Here is a 20,851-nt window from a genome sequence, read left to right as displayed (position 1 = left end):
ATTTCCAGCCACTTCACAGACAAGTCCATTTTTGCTCGAGGCTCAGAAACTCCTTCTGCCTTCTTCAAGAACACAAAACGTTGGTGTGAACAAAAGAAGCCACTGGTGTGTGAGCTCAGAGAGAGGGCTCACTCGGGGCAGGAAAGTTCAGCCGTACTTCTCCATCACTCGGAAATGTCTGACATTCAGAAAAACGACTTTTGTATTTTGAAAGAACTAAATTTCTTGGAAATCTGTGAGAGAAACTTTTACATTCTGCTGAAATTTAGTTATAAACTAAAAACATGCTGTTGATGAGACGCTGGGAGATAAACGTCCATCGTTCCTTAAACCAGTCCGTTCATGCCAGGGATTTAAACTGGGAAAAGATGGAATTGTTGTTGTTTGGATGAACATCAGTGCTGCTCTTTAGCTAAACCCCCAGATCTTAACGCTGACTGACTCGTTCTGGTCCTGGTACCCGTTACTGATGGAAACTGCTTGAAGCCGAGTCAAGCCACGCCGAGTGGGTTGTGCTGTGAAAGATCAATAAAGCGAGATAAAGACGGGTGGGTCGGGTCTGTTCCTGTTGCTGATAACAACCATCCGCTCCACAGTCTTTACTGTCGCGGAGCAACATGGGTTTACTAAAACTTTAACAAGAAAAAACGTTTCTCTTCTTGCAAAAACGATGCAAGTTTAATAAGTTGGTGAGCAGCAACAAGGTTTCATAACGAGAAACAAAAACTCCCCCAATCGTACCAAGATGACCATGACCCAGCTGACCCAGAACCAGAATCAGCTGTAGAGGGATATGGGCCGAGGTGTACCAGGGATTATAACCTTGTTGTTTCAGAACCAGAACAGAACATGGGCCCGGGGCGGTCGTTACACACCTCAAATGGAAGGGCAGTGGAGTCCATTATCTCCCAAACTGAGCCAAGATACAGAATCCTGCTGAGATGCTGAGCAGACAGAGGACCTGAGAGAGGACGTGCTAACGCCCACCCCTTTCAGACGGACCTTTAGAAACGTTCCGGTTTCCTGCTGCTTCCACAAACAGCTGAGATAAAAATATGTTTCCTGCTTTTTGATTTGATGGAAACATAAAAACAAATTTTCCAAACCGGTGAGTTTACAAACGGAACCTCCTCAGTGGTCCACCGTTTCACAAAGATGCATCGTCATGGCAGCAGGCTCAACCTCCTCAGGAGCGTTTAATGTTCAAGTAGACAGAGTTAAAGGATGAACACGTGAATCTACTGGTGGTTATCTGGGTTCTGGTTCTTTCGTTGTGTCAGATCTTTAAAACCATCTGAATTCTTTGGCGTGGGCTGAAAACCTCCAGGGAGGACAAGTCCTCGTTTAAATCATCAAAAACTCAAACTCCTGCATTTCTGACTTTTTAAAAAGTAGCTGTGATGTTTACTTTAGTTGTTTTTGTGCCATTTTGAGGAAGTAAACCTGCCGTCTTGCTTTTTACACCAAGCCAGATGTAGGGACAGCATACGTATTTAATTTGGATGCTTTTTAAGCTCAATATACTACACTGCACTTGGCCAATAAGATGTGAATTTCTATATAAACATGGAAATCCAGCCTGATTGATCTCTGAATGTTTAACCAGAAGATTTAGAATTCTTTGTTTATTCAGGGATCGTGAGACACTTCGTATTCATTCAGACAGAGTCAAGTTTATAAAAGTAAGACATTTATTTTCTAAACAATTAAAAACATGACAACTAGGAAACACTTTATGTGACGGATGAATCTAAGTGGATGGAATGTGAGGTGTGATGATGTGTGAATGTGATGTCATCAGAACCGTCGTATCTGGAGAAACTGAGTTCTGAGTGGGAGTGAATTTGGTCTGCTATAAACTATAATTAATGGTTTATAAAACCACATCAGACACAATCTGTCAAGTCTACGTACCCTTATCTGAGACTCTCTTTTGGATCCAAGATGTCAGGGAGTCCCTGGACCCCACGGTACCGAAGTCCGTAGAGAAACAGCAGTATGACCAAGTCAGTCCAGAGACGTCTCCAGGTCACGAGAAACAGGTGGACCTGTTTTGCATCTATGGAAAGACTCTTAAGGAGTCAGAGCTGGTTCAGCTTTCTTCTGTAGGAACCGTTTGCGGTCAGTTGTAGCGTGCAACACCGATGGGAGCAGAAGCTTCCTTCGATGGCCAATCAGAGTTGGGCTCCAATGAATCACTCAGGAGGTGATGCTGTTTTAATTATGGCCATATTTTGGTTTACTGACAAATCAGAACTTGAAATGAAGATCAGTGGCCTGGTGGCATTAGTGTCTGTCTTGATATTGGGAGATCAAATCCATGGTCGGGTCATACCAAATACAGTGCCTCCACACTTGACAGCCAGTATTGAGGGCTTTGATTGGGGTTAAACAACCAAATAGTTCCTGAGTGCGGCCGTGTCTGCAGCTCACCGCTCCCCCAGGGGATGGGTCAAATGTGGAGAACAAATTTCACACACTGGTGTGAAAGCTAGTGGGACTTTAATCTTAATCTTTCATCTTTTATTTGTATATAATTAAACGTTAAACGGAACATCTGACTCCTCATCTTTGCTCCATCATCTAGTAAAATCAGCAACTATTTAGGTACAGTTTAACCGTTCAACATCTGTTCAAAAAGGAGACACAAGACTGCATGTGTTCCCTTTAAATCGGCCTGCCTTCATCCCATCAGCTGGAGCTCAGAGCCTCCCTGCAGCTCTGAACACATGATAACGAATTGTCAACAATAATGTTCTCTCCTCAAGGTCCATCCTTATCGTCCTACAGGATTCGTCATGCCTAACACTCGCAGCCCGGATCAGTTGCTAAATCAAAGAATGATTTCTTAAATTAAATATGAACTTCTAAAACCTATAAGCCAGATAATCATTAAATAAACGTTTGTTTATTGCTACTTATAATAATTATATTATAATGAAATGTTTCACTAATCTGTGCTCAATGACTGAAGTTTGAAATGAATGTTATGTTATAATTACAGTGACAGAAATATGTTCCAGCATGTTGACATGACAAGGTCATCATCATTTGCACTCACACAGGAACAAGGTAAGGTTAAGGTAAACTCATGACACATAAATAGCCTTTACCCCAGATCAGAGCTTCCGGATCAAAGAAGGCATGTTTCTGAGATTCTTGGTAATATTTCTCAACATGTCAGCCTCTGGTTGGCTACACAAATCATAACAGGAGAACATAAAAACCAGATCACTCTGGTGATTCATCAGTTCTAGAGAAAGCTTCAGACCGACCATCTAAATCAAAAACCCTCTTTAACCCATCAAAGCTTTTGACGCGTCATCAAAACCTTTTTGCACCTGCGAAGCTGATACAGAAACAGTTCCTGCAGAACAAGCTGATATTGTTTAGACTCCTTAAGAGTCCCAGACGCGGGGTTCCATCTGTCTGTTACCTGGAGACAACTCTAAGACCAGTTTAGTGGGGCCACAGTTTCTTCTATGGACCTCGGTGCCTGGAAGTCCTAGGACTTCGATATTTCGGATCTATCACGAGGGTCTTCGAGTGGTTACGTAGACACACAGATTGTGTCTGATGTGTTTTTGGTAATAATCAACTTCATAGCTGAATGCAAACCCAATTCATTCACATCCAGAACTCAGCTCTCCTAGACACGGAAGTTCTGATAACATCGCATTCAGTCATAGGTTTCATGCATCACATCTAGTTCCATCCATCACAGTAAATGTTAGTCAACCTGTCATGTTTTAATTGTTTGTAAAATAAATTCTTACTTTTATAAACCTGACTCTTTTCTGAATCAAAATGAAGTGTGTAAAACCCCTTAATGGAGCAAAGAATCCTGGAATCTTCTGATGAACACACAAACACCAAGCAGGTTGATATTCTATATTTAGATAGAGTATCACAGCTTATTGGTTATAAGTAGAGGTAATATATACATATATATATATATATATATATATATATATATATATATATATATATATATATATATATATATATATATATATACATATAGAGCTCTTAAAGCACTCAATTTCATAAACCCTACACTTGACCCATTTACCTAAGGAGACGTAAGGTAACTTGGGTCATTCTGCTGCAGGTAAGACACTGACTAAGCCACACAGAACATATTATTTCAGAAAAGCATCAGGATGCCCCAGATGACTCATACTTCTCTTTTTTTGTCCAACGGACTAATTAAGAACTGACCCAGGTTTTACGTTTCTACAGATTCTGAGTCATCAGCAGAAGGATGCAGGTTAATGAGCGGGTCAACAGAACCTCCCACTGATGAGCAGGAGCGCTGGTTTAACGTTAAAAGAAAATGGTTTATGTTTCAGGTGTGTCTGAGGAAGCTGAGCTTCTTCTCGAGTGAGACAGCAGAAGATTTAAAGGAGCAATATGTAAGAATTCTGCAGTGAAATTATCACTAAACGGTCTGATGTCTCAGTCATGTTGGAAGGGAGGTTTTACCGGAACACATTTCCTTCTCAGCCGGCTGGAGGGTTTTCAGAGAAACAAACGTGAGAAGTAGTTACAATCCGGGCTGAGCTAATGCTGCAACGTTTATTACCTTAATAAGTAATAAGTAAGCGCTCCCTACCACATTTGAAATTCAACACCGGCAGGCAAAAAGCTCCAGAGCTGTTAAAAGAGCCAAAGCTATTGCAGGAGCGACCCAGAAGTTATTTCTCATACCCCTAAGAAGCCAGGGCATCTTTTTGTTTTACTCTAATGTCGGAAGAAGCAGGCTAGAGGCTAACTTTGAGCCAATAATGCTAATGGTGAATTAGAAGCAAATAGTCAGCTCTAAAACATATTTCAAGCTACTTTTTCAATCACCAAAACTGGATGTTTCAGTGCAACAAGTGTGTGAAGTGACTAGTGAATCAATCGGCAGCGAGCTAACACGCTAACAGCAAGACAGCAAACAATCCCACTTCTTGTAACGCTGGAGAAATATTACCTTAATAAGTAATAAGCAAGTGCTCCCTACCAAAAACCACCCAACAGTGCTAACACCAGATCTGACCATGTACTTATCTACTTATCGACTTACTGTGTATGACTCGTCTGCACTCGTCATCTAGAATCTTCTGGTGCTGATCCGTAACTAGCAACAGCCACGAAACTCAGAACAGGAGTGAGAGAGTGATATTTTTGCCTTAGAATATGTACTGCAGTAACCACAATTGACCACAGGATGTCAGTCTTACAAACTGTACCTTTAAATCTGAATTATTAAACACATCAGACTCTTTCTTTGTGCTTTAGGTTGAGAGGAAATGGACTAAACTGTGTTTTACAGATGAATTTTTTTGCAAAACCACCTGATGCAGTTGCTGAATCACCTGTTCAGCAGGTGAGGCTCTGCAGAAGGCTGTTGATCACCTGCTGGTTGAAGCCAGGTGAGTAGGAGGAGAGACAATCTGAGCTGAACTCCTTCAAAACTCAAACTAGTAAATTTCAAAGTCAATCATCTCTAATCCGGTTATGTGCCGTCCCATCTTCCTTATAAATATGTACAAGGCTGATTTCATTTCTCTTCTTTCGTGTGCATCAGTGCATAAATACACCTGCAGCTCATCCTGTTTGTGTTTTAATCGTCTGTGTTTACGCAGCGAGTTTTCAGGCGGAACGCAGCGGGGGAAGAAAATATCAGCAGCAGACGTCTCTAACAAGATGTACGTGGGAAAAGCCAGGATAGGATTAGAGTATCGATTTTTATCTACTTCAGTGAAGCACTCAGAGCCCAGGAGGATCACTGCCTTCCTCTTAGCTCCTAGTCACTCCTCCTAGCTCCTAGTCCATCTTCCTGGCTCCTAGTCACTCCTGCTGGTTCCTAGTCACTCCTGTTGGCTCTTAAGTCACTCCTCTTGGCTCTTAGTCACTCCTCTTGGCTCCTAGTCACTCATCCTGGCTCCCAGTCACTCCTCCTGGCTCCTAGTCACTCCTCCTGGCTCCTAGTTACTCCTCATAGCTCCTAGCCTCTCCTCCTAGCTCCTAGTCACTCATCTTGGTTCTTAGTCACTCTTCCTGGCTTCTAATCACTTTTCCTGGCTCCTAGTCACTTCTTCAGGCTCCTAGTAACTCCTGTCTTCTAGTCACTCCTCTTGGCTCCAAGTCACTCCACCTGGCTTCTAGTCATTACTCCTGGCTCCTAGTCACTCCTCCTAGCTCCTAGTCACTCCTCTTGACTCCTAGTCACTCATCCTTGCTCTTAGTCACTTCTGGTTCCTAGCCACTTCTCCAGGCTCCTAGTCACTCCTCTTGGCTCCAAGTCACTCCTTCTAGATTTTAGTCACTTTCTGACTTCTAATCACTCCTTTTGGTTTCTAGTCACTCCTCTTGGTTCCAAGTCACTCTTTCCTGCTTTTAGCCACTCCTCTTGGCTTCTAGTCAGTCATCCTGGCTCCTAGTCACTCTTCCTCACTGTTCCTCATTTGTCTCCTATTTTCTGATCAGAGATTCCAGGGTAAAACTTAAAGACAAACAGATGTTTTAGTTTAGATGAGAATCTGTATCTCCTAAAGTGTCCAAAAACAAACCAGATGGTGACTGTGAGGTGAGGTTGCCATGGTAACAGCAGGAGCAGCTTGCATGCGACTCCAACTTGAAATTCAATAAAACTTTGTCTGAAAACTGCTGAGATCAGCAGAGAGCTTCACCTCCTAATGACATCCAACTCGGAGCGTCAGAATCACGAGACGTTTCTGTGCATCGAGGCAAAAATCTGTGAAAATAAAGATGAAATGAAATCTCTCGGCGAAAGTCAAGCCCTCATTTTCTCTTGGATTTACAGTGTTCGGAGGATTTTCAAGCAAAAAGTGTCTGATGATTTAGAGACTCACATTATGAGAAAAGGAAACACCTTCCCTCTGAATAAATGCCGCCTGATGAATTCGTATCCTGCTCTAGCTCTATTCACTGCTTTTGTACAAAGAGTTTTCTGATCATTTCAGATGCTAAAGCACTGATCTGACCTGGAGGAATATAATTAATATCCTGTTATACCTGAAACATCAACAGGTTAATTTTCAACCAGCTAGCAGGAGTGCAGCATGATCTGGTTGGGCGGCTGGACAAATTTATCGACCCTCAATCACAGTCGGCGCCTTGTGAGCGATATTTTCTTACGCCTGTGGTTTAGTCTTGTGGAGAAGAAATTACAATCTTTCTTCTCAAATCAGCGTGGCTGTTACATCGCTAGGATTCTTGTGATTCTAATGATACATTAGCCCAGAAATCTAAACCCGCCATACCGTTCTAGCCTCAGCAGGTCTACAATTGGCCCCAACAGTTTTAGGTCGAGCCAATCATAGCGCTCTATGCTTGTAGAAAGATGAGCAGACATCAGAGCTGTGAAGGGAGAAAAACTACAAAAATGGTGATGGCTTGTTTGAAACTGCTTTGACAACTTTGGACAATTGGGCTTTTCTTTGATTCAAGAGCAGACAGAGGTACTTAGGTCTTTTGTTTAGAAACAGGATGGAATTGTGTTTTCTTCTACAGAACATGGTGGACCGTCCTGATGCCTGACATCCGCAGCACTGAGTACGTCACGTTGCTGTCCAATAGCATGTGGAGACAGTTTGAAAGGCAACCATAGACTCAGACTCTGTCTATGGGTCGAGGCCAGACCGTTGATGTTAACATTTATAGGATGGCGTGCCAGGCTAGTGATGTACGACAATCAGGGATTTACTTCATCTGCAGACACGGTCAAGACTTTAGTCAGACGACTCAGAAATGTATAATAATGCCAAACTCACCATAAAGCCTTATCTCGTTGACAGAACAGAACCATCTCAGACACAAACTGCCTTTGTATGTCCATGAGGGTCCAATTAATGTCTTCCTTTAAAATAGTGAGTCGACAAGACCTACGTCCACACCGCTGAAACGCAGAATCATCTCTGTCTCACCATACCCTCAGTTAGCACCGGTTAGCCTCAAACTTTAAATGCTTCACATTCAGAAGCTTTCCCAGACAGAAGGTCACAGATCCAAGCCGGTTTAATGAAGGGGGTCTGTAACGGTCTTTACTAACAAACTCCACCAACATCAGGACTCAGGCAGGGTTTCAGGTGAGTCTCTCACTCAGCTCTACACACCTGTCGAGACTTTGTCTCCTCAGAAAAAAGAGAGAATTTCCAATAAATACAGAAATAAAGGCAGAGTAGATACAGTGGTGTGAAAAACTATTTGCCCCCTTCCTGATTTCTTATTTTTTTGTATGTTTGTCTCACAAAATGTTTCTGATCATCAAACACGTTTAACCGTTAGTCGAAGATAACACAAGTAAACACAAAATGCACTTTTGAAATGATGGCTTTTATTATTTAGGGAGAGAACTAAATCCAAACCTACATTGCCCTGTGTGAAAAAGCAATTGCCCCCTTGTTAAAAAATAACCCAACTGTGGTGTTTCACACCTGAGTTCAATTTCTGTAGCCACCCCCAAGCCTGATTACTGCCACACCTGTTTCAATCAAGAAATCACTGAAATATGAGCTGCCTGACACAGAGAAGTAGACCAAAAGCACCTCAAAAGCTAGACATCATGCCAAGATCCAAATAAATTCAAGAACAGATGAGAACAAAAGTCATTGAGATCCATCAGTCTGGTAAAGGTTATAAAGCCATTTCTAAAGCTTTGGGACTCCAGCGAACCCCAGTGAGAGCCATTATCCACAAATGGCGACAACATGGAACAGTGGTGAACCTTCCCAGGAGTGGGCGGCCGACCAAAATTACCCCAAGAGCGCAGAGACAACTCATCCGAGGTCACAAAAGACCCCAGGGCAACTTCTAAAGAACTGTAGGCCTCACTTGCCTCAATTAAGGTTCACGACTCCACCATAAGAAAGAGACTGGGCAAAAAGGGCCTGCATGGCAGATTTCCAAGACGCAAACCGCTGTTAAGCAAAAAGAACATTAGGGCTCGTCTCAATTTTGCTCAGAAACATCTCAATGATTGCCAAGACTTTTGGGATAATACCTTGTGGACTGATGAGACAAAAGTTGGACTTTTTGGAAGGCAAATGTCCCGTTCCATCTGGCGTAGAAGGAACACAGCATTTCAGACAAAGAACATCACACCAGCAGTAAAATATGGTGGTGATAGTGTGATGGTCTGGGGTTGTTTTGCTGCTTCAGGAACTGGAAGGCTTGCTGTGATAAATGGAACCATGAATTCATCTATCTACCAAAACATCCTGAAGGACAATGTCCGGCCTAGTCAACGTCCTGACCTGAATCCTATTGAGATGCTATGACATGACCTTAAAAAGGCGGTTCATGCTAGAACACCCTCAAATAAAGCAGAATTACAACAATTCGGAAAAGATGAGTGGGCCAAAATTCCTCCAAAGTGCTGTAAAAGACTCGTAGCAAGTTATCGCAAACGCTTGATTGCAGTTATTGCTGCTAAGACAGGGGGCAATTACTTTTTCACACAGGGCAATGTAGGTTTGGATTTAGTTCTGTCCCTAAATAATAAAAACCATCATTTCAAAACTGTATTTTGTGTTTACTTGTGTTATCTTTGACTAACGGTTCAATGTGTTTGATGATCAGAAACATTTTGTGTGACAAACATGCAAAAGAATAAGAAATCAGGAAGGGGACAAATAGTTTTTCACACCACTGTATTTAGTATGGGGGGAAGCTTTTAACAGGTACAAGTCAGGAAACTACTGATGCAGAACTTTTAGACCTAAGTACTTGATTAATCGATGGATTATTTAGGAGAGTACTCACTAAAATATTTACCAGCTGCAACCACAAAGCTCTAAAGCAAACCGATGATTCAAAACTGCTTTCACGTTTACTCCATCAGTTCTGGCGAATGTCCCCAACGGTGACGTCATGCATTGGGGGGGGGGGGGGGTCAGAAGGCTAGTTTAGTGTTTAATAATTAACGTTCATTAACTTGCTTCACATGCAGAAACAGTTGAGAAAACATCTTTTCACACTGAATCACTACAGAGAAAAGTGCATCAACTCAAAAATGTGATGTCTCGTCTGCAACGAGAACATCTGAGTCAATCAACGTCTGATCAGTTCTGAATCACATGTTCTTCTCATCTGTTCAGCTGAAACATCAAATTCAGCAGAGAAATCGATGCAAGTGTCATCGACAGAGAAAAGCTGCTGCTGAAGCATCCTGCTGGAGTAAAATCACAGCAAACCGGTGTTTGGGTGCAAGATTCCACCCAGAGTCACTTTAACATCAAAACCGGATCCTAACAAGGTTTTACTGTTAGACACACAAATCACATTCAACACGAGCTCTAATAAAAACAACTGGCTGATTAACAGGGTTCATTTTAATTCTCCTAATGGATCCGATTTTAAAAACTGTTCGGTTTTATATTTCAGTTCATCAAACAAGCTACAGGAAGGAGGCTGGCAGCTGGTTTCTAAAAGCTTAAAATAAAAAGTCTGGCGTTAAGATTAATACCGTCCTCGCCTGCTTTACTATCACGTTTTACAACATTAATGAAAAATATTTCAACAAGTTCTGTTTTATTCCTATTTATAATTATGAATGAAAAGGACAGCAAACCACAAAAAAGCTGAAATTCTGACATTTGAAACAGACCAAGTGTCCTGTTCTTTTCCATAATTACAGATGTTTTAGTTAAATAAACGTGAATTTAATTCAGACATCAGAATAAAAACTGATATCAGTTCATCCAGAAAATAAAGCGACTGTAAAAGATTTTCACTAGTTAGAATAAACAACAGGTTTGATTTTTATAGATTCTCAGGGGGTTTTCAGCCTGTCAGGAGCTCTCCGTGGTGCTGAAACTGTCCACGGTTCTGGCTCTTTTGCCGGTAAACGGACTTTGTGTTGGAAGGAAAATCGTTTCATTGGTCAAATCTGTCAAAACTCATTTTAAAAGATTCATAAAGATGTTAAAAACAACTCACAGCAATACGTTAATGGATTCGAACCGAAAAGCGTCGCCTACCTGCAGCGCGGAGATGCCGCCCGGACCGTCCGCCGCCTCAGGCGCGGGGTCGTCGAACACTCGGTCCCGGTAGAGCGACCAGAGGCCGACGTTCGGGAGGAAGAGCAGCGCCGCCACGAGCAGTCCGGCGACCTGCAGCAGCCGCTTCTCTCTCCGCCTCATGGCTCCGGGACGATCCGAGCAGCAGGTCCGGTCTGAGCTCCGCTGATGCCGGACACAACTTTCACTCCGTCTGCGGTGACGACGCGGCGTTTTAAGGCTGTGTCGGAGCCCACAGACGCGTCATATCCGGCTGGTAATTTCAAAATAAGATCACAAAACAGCTGCTAATTATCCAACTGCAGGAATGTCATAAAAATCATAATTTTTATTGCATTAAAAGGAATCTTCGTTCAAAAAGAAGCTTTGGTGTTAAAAGGTAACTAAATCAAACAGTTTTAATGATTATAGGTTTATATTAAAATATATTAAATACTGATTTGAAACAAAAATGCCAGGTCTCTGTGAATGATGATAATAGGTCTACAATAATCACAAAATATTAAAGTGACTGAAACTAACATTCTCACATGGGACAAAAAGTATTATAAGGCTGTTAAATGAGATGAATCTCATTTACAGGACAGCGTATTTCCTTCTACATAATTTTATTACACTGCTTTACTATCTAAATAAAAATAATAGTAGTAGAAGTAGTAATATTAATAGTACTAGTACTAGTAGTAGTAGTAGTAGTAGTGGTAGTAGTAGTACTAGTAGTACAAGTAGTAGTAGTGGTAGTAGTAGTACTAGTAGTAGAAGTAGTAGTAGTGGTAGTAGTAGTAGTGGTAGTAGTAGTAGTAGTAGTGAGTTGCGGTGAGTACTCTTCCCATCTTCACTATCTCTGAGTGTTCCGTTTGCAGGAGAGGGAGCGGCAGCTGCATCTCGTCAGCTAATCAGCAAGTTGGATACTTGAGGAGAGTGCCAGAGTGAAGAGAACCTGACGGAAAAAGCCCAAACAGGATTTAATTACTGATGTTTGCTTTCCAGCCCGAAAAACTTCATTATCAAGTCGTCCTTGCTGTCGTTGCTCTCTGTCTTTTGGTGATAAAGAAGCTGGAGGAGCTCTCGATACACAATTTATGCGTAAAAGTGCCCTTTCTTAATGCCACGAAAGGTCAAAAAGTGGTAATTCACCAGAGAAATTACCGTTGCACACAGCAAGATGGAGCAAAATAATATCAGGCATGACTGGGGTCCTGAGTGGAGGAGTGGAACCAAGGCAGAATTGTTTTATGGTTTCACTTTACTGTTCTCATAAGATGCTTCCCCCATAACGGCTCAGCTTTTCTGGCCGTGTGTTGGTGCGGCTCAGCAATCAATCATGAGCTGAGGAGCGTTTAGAGGAGGATATTCATCTCAGAGCAGGAATAAAACCCTCCACATGCTTTAAATACACACCAGCAGCCACTTCCTGTCTGGAATGAACACACTTAACACAAAACAGTTTTATACCACGCGTCATGTGACCTATTTATGTTGATGGTTGTGACTCAGTGTGATAAACTAGTTAGCATCAACTGTTCCTTGATAAACTAGGTAAAAGTAGTAAAGATCACCAGAAATGTTTAAGCTACTGACAGTGGTTCATCAGGGTCACCGTGGTAACCAGCTGGTTCACATCAAACATTCAGACGTCACACGAATGTCTTTAAGCACGTCTCTACTGGACGTTTACTAATTAAAATGTAGGCTTCTTATTACTGTAAAAAATCATCATTACTGTAATAAAGCATCATTAGTGGAATGAATAAAACATATTTGTACCCCATGTGAGTCGGAGTCTCGAGTGTCTCAGCCTGGATTCAAACCCGGGTCCTCGGCGTAAGGCCTGACCAGTTGGCATACAGGATGTCTCCCAGTGGATCTACACTCACAGCTGATTCACAACATTTGTTGAATTAGACGTAACAAACTAACCTCAGATAAAAGTAGACGTGTACAAATGTATCCGAGAGGGTTCTTAGGAAATGTTCAGTTACACATGTTTTACCAGTTTAAGCCGTCCTACGGTGATGGTTTTTGGCCGTGGACATGACGCTGGACCAATTATTTACTGGATGCTTTAGTTTGAAATGCACGTGACTAAATGACTAAATAACAACGACACATGTGACTGTAGACATGTACACATGTATCTGAATGGATTTTTTACCATACATATACATTTATACAGATGTTTTAACAAATCGAGGATGTCCAACACCACGTTGCTGGGTTGTGTTCAGGTATCTGTTACACCCCTAGCATACTGCCTTTCACTACCACGTTTGGGTTTTAAAGCGGAAGTATGGTGCATGATATGCAAAATGGCCTTGGCCCCGACCCTTAGAGATAATATATTCAAATGTATTCTTCTTTTTTTTTTTGCATTGCTTGAATTTTTATCCTGAACACCACCTCGCCCAGGTGTGACTCCACCTGTTGATGGCTGACTGTCTGGTTTTCATGAATCCACCAAAAGAAAACCGGCTGGAGAAAAAAGCTCAACGCCCGACAGCAGCTTCTCTCTGAATGCTGACGTCTTCCAGCTGGACCTCCTAATAAAATCACTTTCTTTCTGTTTGTGGGCGTCTGCAGCAGCAGCCAGCTAAACATGCTTCTCTGCAGGGATCCAACCAAGGCCACGCCGGATTCCTGTGGAATAATCACTGTGTTAGCGCCAGAGAGAAAAGATGAGGCTGCTTTATTCCCCGAGTTGCTCCTGAACCTGTGCCATCTGTTAATGTGTCATCTCCGGTCCCACGGTAATTACATCCCTTACTCCACATTAACACTCGCTGCACTTATTTATTTACAGCGAAAGATTCAGCTGCAGCTCCTAGCTGCCTTCTAAAACCACCGGTGGCGCGCGCGTGTGTGTGTGTGTGTGAGTGTGTGGGGGGGGGGGGGTCATTCCAGGTGAACTCTGCCGGTATCGAGCTGCATGTCTGAGATGTCTCCAATCTGAGGATGAAGGAAGCTCAACTCCAAAAGTTTTTAGAAATCTTCTGGTTAGAATAATCTGAGCAGACGGGTTTGGACTCATGAAGGTTACATTAGTTCTCCTCGAAGGTCCAGTTCTGCCTGAGGCTGGGATTTCCTTTGAACTATCAGATATTCCTCCTAGAATTTCATCTTGTTTATAATTTGATGGCGGAAACGTCAAAATAAAAGCATCTGAGCTTTTTTATCAAAATGTTTGAGTTGATAAATTCTTTTAATTTTAAATTATTATTTGAATTACATGAATAACCTTATTCTTAATGCTACATTCAAATGTGCTATTATTATTGTTGTTGTTGTTGTTGTTGTCGTTGTTATTGTTGTTGTTATTGTTGAATCAGAAAAGGGTAGAATGCCTTCTCCAGGTCAAGGATGAGGTCCTGCCCCAAGTGGAGGAGTTTAAGCATCTCGGGGGTCTTGTTCACCAGTGAGGGAAAGCTGGAGCGTGAGATCGACAGGAGGATTGGTGCTGCATCTGCAGTGATGCGGGCGTTGTACCGGTCTGTCGTGGTGAAGAGAGAGCTTCGCCTTCTGGCTCAGCTCTCGATTTACCGGTGCATCTACGTTCCTACCCTCACCTATGGTCACGAGCTTTGGGCAGTGACCGAAAGAACGAGATCGCGGATGAAATGAGTTTTCTCTGCAGGGGGGCTGGGCTCTCCCTTAGAGCTTTACTAATCCACTTCCATCCAGCTTCTCCAGTTTTCTGAGAACCAAACATGAAAACTTTTTTGTGTTTTCTCTCTAAATCTTTGATCTTGTCTTGTTTGAGGATTTATCCCTCTGCCACCACGCTTGTGTGTTGTCCATCTCTGTTGTCTCAGTTTGTTGTTTTCTGATTCGTCGTTGTCCTCTCCAGCATCAGCGACCGTACGCAGCCAGACAAATATGTTTATCCACGTTTGTCTGCAGTCCAAACACCGTCACACAGAAAAACCCTCTCCCCGTATCAACACACTCCTCTGATTTATCTTCTCCCCTCTGCTGTGGTAATACTTTCATCAGCCTCCAAATAAACAGCCTGGCCTTAATGAATTTGGCAGATGGTGCCGACAGTTTATCTGCTTGAGGACTGTGAATTTACCTGAGATTGAAGGATGAAAGCAAAGCTAATAGTTTACAGACAGCCGACCTTCAGAGTCAATGACTGCAGGAGTGAAGGACACTTGGTGGGTTTACATGCTCCTGAAAGTGCACCAGACTTTTAAAAAACGATTATTTTGTCTGTTAGGCTGTGACCTCCTGAGGGTTCTGTCTCCTCAGATGCTTTCTAAAGCTAAGATGTAATCTTGATACGCATCTGCAGCAAACGTAAAACATAATTGCCTTTTTTCTTCAGGCTGAGTCCGTCTACAAGTTTAAAAAAGTAAAGATAAATCCAACAGGTGAGGCCCCAAAATAAACCTAAAAAGTGTCTCTAGCTGCAAAGATTAAATTTTATTTGTCCAGCGTTCCTAAACCGTTTCACCGTTAAGGGTGAGACATGTCTCCAGTCCTCCACAGGGACACAGGAACGCAGAGACAAGCAGTCTCCAGTTGCCCAAACATGTATGTTTCTGTTCTGTGGAAGAAACCTGGAAATAACCCACACATGCATGAGGAGAACATGCTAACATGCTAACTGTCTCCCTACACTGTGTTCCTTTCCTTTGAGACTGTGGACCCCTTCCAAATTGAGAACCTGGTTTATTTAGTAACACTTTAACTGACTCCCGTAAGTCTCTGATGGTATAAAAGATTATTTTAAACTAAAACAGAACTTGTAAAAAGCTGGAATCACCTTATTGTTGCTTCTTGTTGACTCAGAAGCACAAGACAGCGATTGAGTCAGCTCACCAACTAGAATAATTCACCAAACACGCATTTATAAATTACTGGCATAGAAAGTGATTACATACTTTCAAAAATACATCCTGAGGCAATGAATCAGAATTCTGCCCTTTGAAAATGAGCGCTTCCACATGATTTAAATATGCAAATAACAGACTTGGAGTTTTCCAGCAAAATGAGATCCTGCTAAGTTCTGAAGTCTAAATGTCAGAGAGACATGAGTCAGAAGGAGAAGATCACAGAAACCCACTCGGTTCCTCCTCTCAACGACGCTTCGTCTGCCTATTTAACAGAAACATTTAATATTTATTCGTATAAAAGAGAATCACATCTTGTATTGTTTAAACTTCATTTATTATTCATTCAATTCAAATAATGCATGACCCGAGTTAACAGTGAAAACCCCATGGAGGCAAATGCAGCAATGGCAGGACTGCTCGTAAAGTCCTAAGAGAGCTGAAAGTATCCTTTTATGTCCTTCTGCATTTTCCCTTATTGCAGAAACGTGTTTAGGGCAGCAAACACTTCTAAGTCTGGAGTGATGGGAATTCCAGCTCTTTTTAGAGAGCCGGTTCTTTGGGCTCCCAAGTGGCTCCTCAGATTTTCTGTTGTGTAGAGTACATTTATAACCAAATAATGCAAAACTATATGTAAAACGATTCACTAATGTAAAAAATGCAATATATCAAATATTTATCATTTCTATGGCTTTAATAACTGAACACTTTAAGGAGGAACCAGAGCCGGGAGACCTGGGGATGGACTGTGCAATCTCTGGGGCAGAAGTTGCTGAGGTGGTCAAACAACTACACAGCGGCGGAGCCCCAGGGGCGGATGAGACTCCTCTGGGTATCTCAAGGCTATGGATGTTGTAGGACTGTCAAGGTTGACACGTCTCTGCAACATTGCGTGGTCATCAGGGGCAGTTCCTGTGTAGTGGCAGACCGGGGTGGTGGTCCCCATCTTTAAGAAGGGTGACCTGAGGGTGTGTTCCAACTATAGGGGGATCACACTCCTCAGCCTTCCTGGAAAGGTCTACTCCAAGGTACTGGAGAGGAGGGTCAGATCGATAGTTGAATCTCAGATTGAGGAGGAGCAATGTGGTTTTCGTCCTGGCCGTGGAACTGTGGACCAGCTCTATACCCTTGCAAGGGTGATGGAGGGGGCATGGGAGTTTGCCCAACCAATCCACATGTGCTTTGTGGATTTGGAGAAGGCTTATGACCGTGTCCCCAGGGGCATCCTGTGGGGGACGCTCCAGGAGTATGGGGTGGGTGGCTTTCTGTTAAGGGCCATTCAGTCCCTTTACCAGAGGAGCATGAGTTTGGTCCGCATTGCCGGTAGTAAGACGGACCTGTTCCCGGTGAGGGTTGGACTCTGCCAGGGCTGCCCTTTGTCACCGGTTCTGTTCATCACTTTTATGGACAGAATTTCTAGACGCAGCCGTGGTGTGGAGTGTGTCGAGTTTGGTGGCAGGAGAATCTCGTCTCTGCTTTTTGCGGATGATGTGGTCCTCCTAGCTTCATCCAGCTCTGACCTTCAGCTCTTGCTGGGTAGGTTCGCGGCCGAGTGTGAAGCGGCTGGGATGAGGATCAGCACCTCCAAATCTGAGACCATGGTTCTCGACCGGAAAAGGGTGGCTTGCCAACTCCGGGTCGGGAGAGCGGTCCTCAAGTGGAGGGGTTTAAGTATCTCGGGGTCTTGTTCACGAGTGAGGGTAGGAGGGATCGGGAGATCGACAGGCGGATTGGTTCGGCGTCTGCAGTGATGCGGACGCTGAGCCGATCTGTCGTGGTGAAGAGGGAGCTGAGCCAGAAAGCCAGGCTCTCGATTTACCGGTCGATCTACGTCCCAATCCTCACCTATGGTCATGAGCTTTGGGTAATGACCGAAAGAACGAGATCACGGATACAAGCGGCCGAAACGAGTTTCCTCCGTAGGGTGGCTGGGCTCAGCCTTAGAGATAGGGTGAGGAGCTCGGACATTCGGGAGGGTCTCGGAGTAGAACCGGATCGAAAGGAGCCAGTTGAGGTGGTTTGGGCATGTGGTCAGAATGCCTCATGGATTCCTCCCTGGGGAGGTGTTTCGGGCATGTTCTGCCGGCAGGAGGCCCCCGGGTCGACCCAGGACACATTGGAGAGGTTACATCTCCAATCTGGTCCGGGAACGTCTTGGGGTCCTGCCGGAGGACCTGGTGGAGGTGGCCGGGGAGAGGACGGTCTGGAGCTCCCTAGTTGGGATGCCGCCCCCGCGACCCAGATAAGCAGAGGAGGAGGAGGATGACACTTTAAGGAATCTCCACTTTCAGCCTGCTGGCACTCATTTCCTCACCGACTTCGTCAAACTCTCCTCCCTCTCGCTCACCTTTTTCCTCCTCCTCATCCCCTCTCATCTCCCTCCACCCGCATGTGCTCTGCTTTGTGTCTGAGTCTTATCCTCCCTCTTCCCCATCCCTACTGCTCTGTGTGTGGACAGTCTGGACACGCAGTTACACATGCTGACCAATCACCTGTAGCTTTCACCAAAGCAAGAAGGGAGAGCGGAGGGGAGGGGACGGCTCCCGTCGATCACTAGATCTAAAGCTCTTAGAGCCGATTCGTTCGCGACGACACATCACTATAAGTTTGACCAAAACGACGGTTGACAGGAAGTCTCCATCTTCATCTGGATGTCTGTACCTGGAACTCGCCAGTAATTCCACTGGAAAACTCCAATAAACCAAAATGAAACAAGAGAGTGAGACTGTCCTTGCTAGAGGGAGACATATCAAGCAGAAGGAACTATTACCACCTGTTGCCTTTCAAAATAAATTCATCACATGTCAAAAACTAGTTTTATCTCCTTTTTATGTTTTTACCGAGTCCTGTCTGGCTGTGAAGCAAACGCAATTAATGTCTGAATGCTGGTAACAGGCCTTACAGATTTACTCTCAGGTGGAGCATCAAAGCTTCTGCTTTTAATGTCACGCCTGATACTTAAAACTTTATTGTTATTGTTTTGTTGGACGCTTTATAATTCTGACCAGACACGGAGACAGAGGTGAAAGAGAAAGGAAGAGACCGGGGGGGGGGGGGGGGGGGGGGGGGTCCACAAAAATAAACAATCAATGATAAACAAGGGTCTGCTTCTAGACCTGCAGAAGGAGAAATTAAACAAACAAACAAACAAAAAAGGGGCACACAACAATACAACTAGAGCAAGCTATCACTGCGTCAACCTGATGAGGAAATATAAAATCAACATTGTTTTACTGAACAATCACACGATAATAAATCACAGTGTATGAAGTGCCAACCACAACCTTGAGAGCTCCAAGTCCCAGAGATCCAAGAGCTGCCCCAGAGCACAGGGACCCCAGGGAGACTGACCAGAAAAGCCCCCAGCCCCCCTCAAGAGGAGCAGAGGATTGCCCTAGGGGGCCACAATCAGCAGCCGGCAGAGTCCCGGGAGATATCAGCAGCAAGCCCACAAGTCCACCCGCAGCCTCCCACCCCCTAGCCAGCTGAGCCCTGGACCCAGCGACCCGGGATCAAGTTTCATCTCCTTAAAGCAAAAACAGTGCTTTTACTGGCGGTTTATAGATGTTGTGGTTTATCCATCGAAACGTGTCAGAGCATTTTTACCAGTCCAGACAAATTTATCATTTTAGCATTTACGCTGCAAAAGCAAATTTAGAAAACAAATTGGCTGAAAACATGTTTTTCAGGTGTCTAAACAACGTTCTAACATCATAAAGCTATAAATATATAGTGGAGATTAATAAAACAAATATTTAATTAAGTGGTTCTCTTGCACTTGTCTAAAAACCTTCAGTAACACAGGTCGGATTGAAAGTGACGACTGGACCTTCCGGTTGTGGGTCTCACCGAACTGCAGCACCTATCCTCCACTCATCACACGTTTGTGTATTCAGCACCGGAACACCACCGGGGTGAGAGGTTCTCCGCTCAAAAACGTCAGAGGAGGAGAAACAGCCGGCTGCTACCACTTCAGCTTTAGGACAAACCAGAGTCCCAAAAAGAAAATCACCTTTTGAATTCATGGACAACAAAAGATGTTTGGACCTGGAAAACTGAGACTGGTGTCTCGTTTAGTCCAGCAACATGGGGTTTTGGTTTGGTGGACGTGGAACCAGTGAAGATACCAGAGGGGAGGTTCTGTGACCGTGTTTGTGTTCAAAATCTAGCTTGTTCTGTAGATTCACTAAAGCAGCTTTAAGGCGGTTTTCTATGTTAACATTTTTATTAATATTGTCCCCATTTGTCCAACGCCTCACCTTGGACAAGTGTTAGTCAGTGAGGTTTACCTGTGCAGAACCAAAGAAAGAAAACAAGCTTTTATGTAAAGCCTCTCAAGATAAAAATCAAGAGGCGCTTCACGAGAACAAAAATTTTAAATATAATTTTTTAAATAAAAAAATCTGATTGAAATGAAAAAACAAAATGTGATTAAAAATGTAAGGAAAGGGAAAGAGTGAAATCAGTGGATCCCAGGAAAGGCGAAATAGGTAGAAATAACAAGGAGAGCGTGGTGATGAAGGTCCCACCAAAGCCTGAACAGGTGAGTCTTCAGCTGCTTCTTAAAGGAGACCACTGAGTCCAGCGATCTCAGGCTCAGGAGAGTTAGGGATTAACATGAAGAAGAATGAAGCAACACCTGAAAGATGCTTTTGCCTCTTTACCCTGTTCAGATGACATGATGACATCACATTTAGGAGTCGTTGTTCTGGTCTCTGATTGTGAGAAGATTTCACGTTCATCCGAGCTTCTGCAGGAACTTTTATTCAACCATCGTTTCTTCAAAGTGACCCGAATAACAACTTTTATCTGGTAATTATCTGAGTTCAAACACGGATCTGAGGATAAACAAATCCCACAAAAGTCGCACATCACTTTGATTTTTTAAAATTCACATCATTTCTTTCCATAGATCCGTATTTCCCTCCTAAACAGAGCCATGAATGACTCCGACAGAATCCGCCGCAGCCTTTCTTTTCAGATCCCCGA

The 20,851-nt window shown here is 43.4% G+C and overlaps 1 protein-coding gene across 2 annotated transcripts in view; it reads right to left on the bottom strand.

The window, feature by feature from the left end:
- Window positions 1–11,245, bottom strand: part of LOC107387102 (polypeptide N-acetylgalactosaminyltransferase 10) — a 65,684-nt gene extending 54,439 nt beyond the window's left edge. For both annotated transcript variants that reach the window (XR_011521740.1, XM_070555404.1), the window contains exon 1: window positions 10,992–11,245. Coding sequence is in view for 1 of the 2 variants with exons in the window: in XM_070555404.1 (XP_070411505.1) it covers window positions 10,992–11,153 (162 nt within the window). In the remaining variant the exon portion in view is untranslated. The remainder of the gene's footprint in view (window positions 1–10,991) is intronic.
- Between the last annotated feature and the right edge of the window lie 9,606 nt (window positions 11,246–20,851).

This window comes from Nothobranchius furzeri, chromosome 10 (assembly GCF_043380555.1).
Source record: "Nothobranchius furzeri strain GRZ-AD chromosome 10, NfurGRZ-RIMD1, whole genome shotgun sequence".
In the NCBI taxonomy this organism is placed as follows: Eukaryota; Metazoa; Chordata; class Actinopteri; order Cyprinodontiformes; family Nothobranchiidae; genus Nothobranchius; species Nothobranchius furzeri.
Note: the sequence above shows the minus strand (reverse complement) of the source record. Positions and strands in the feature narration are given on the sequence as shown.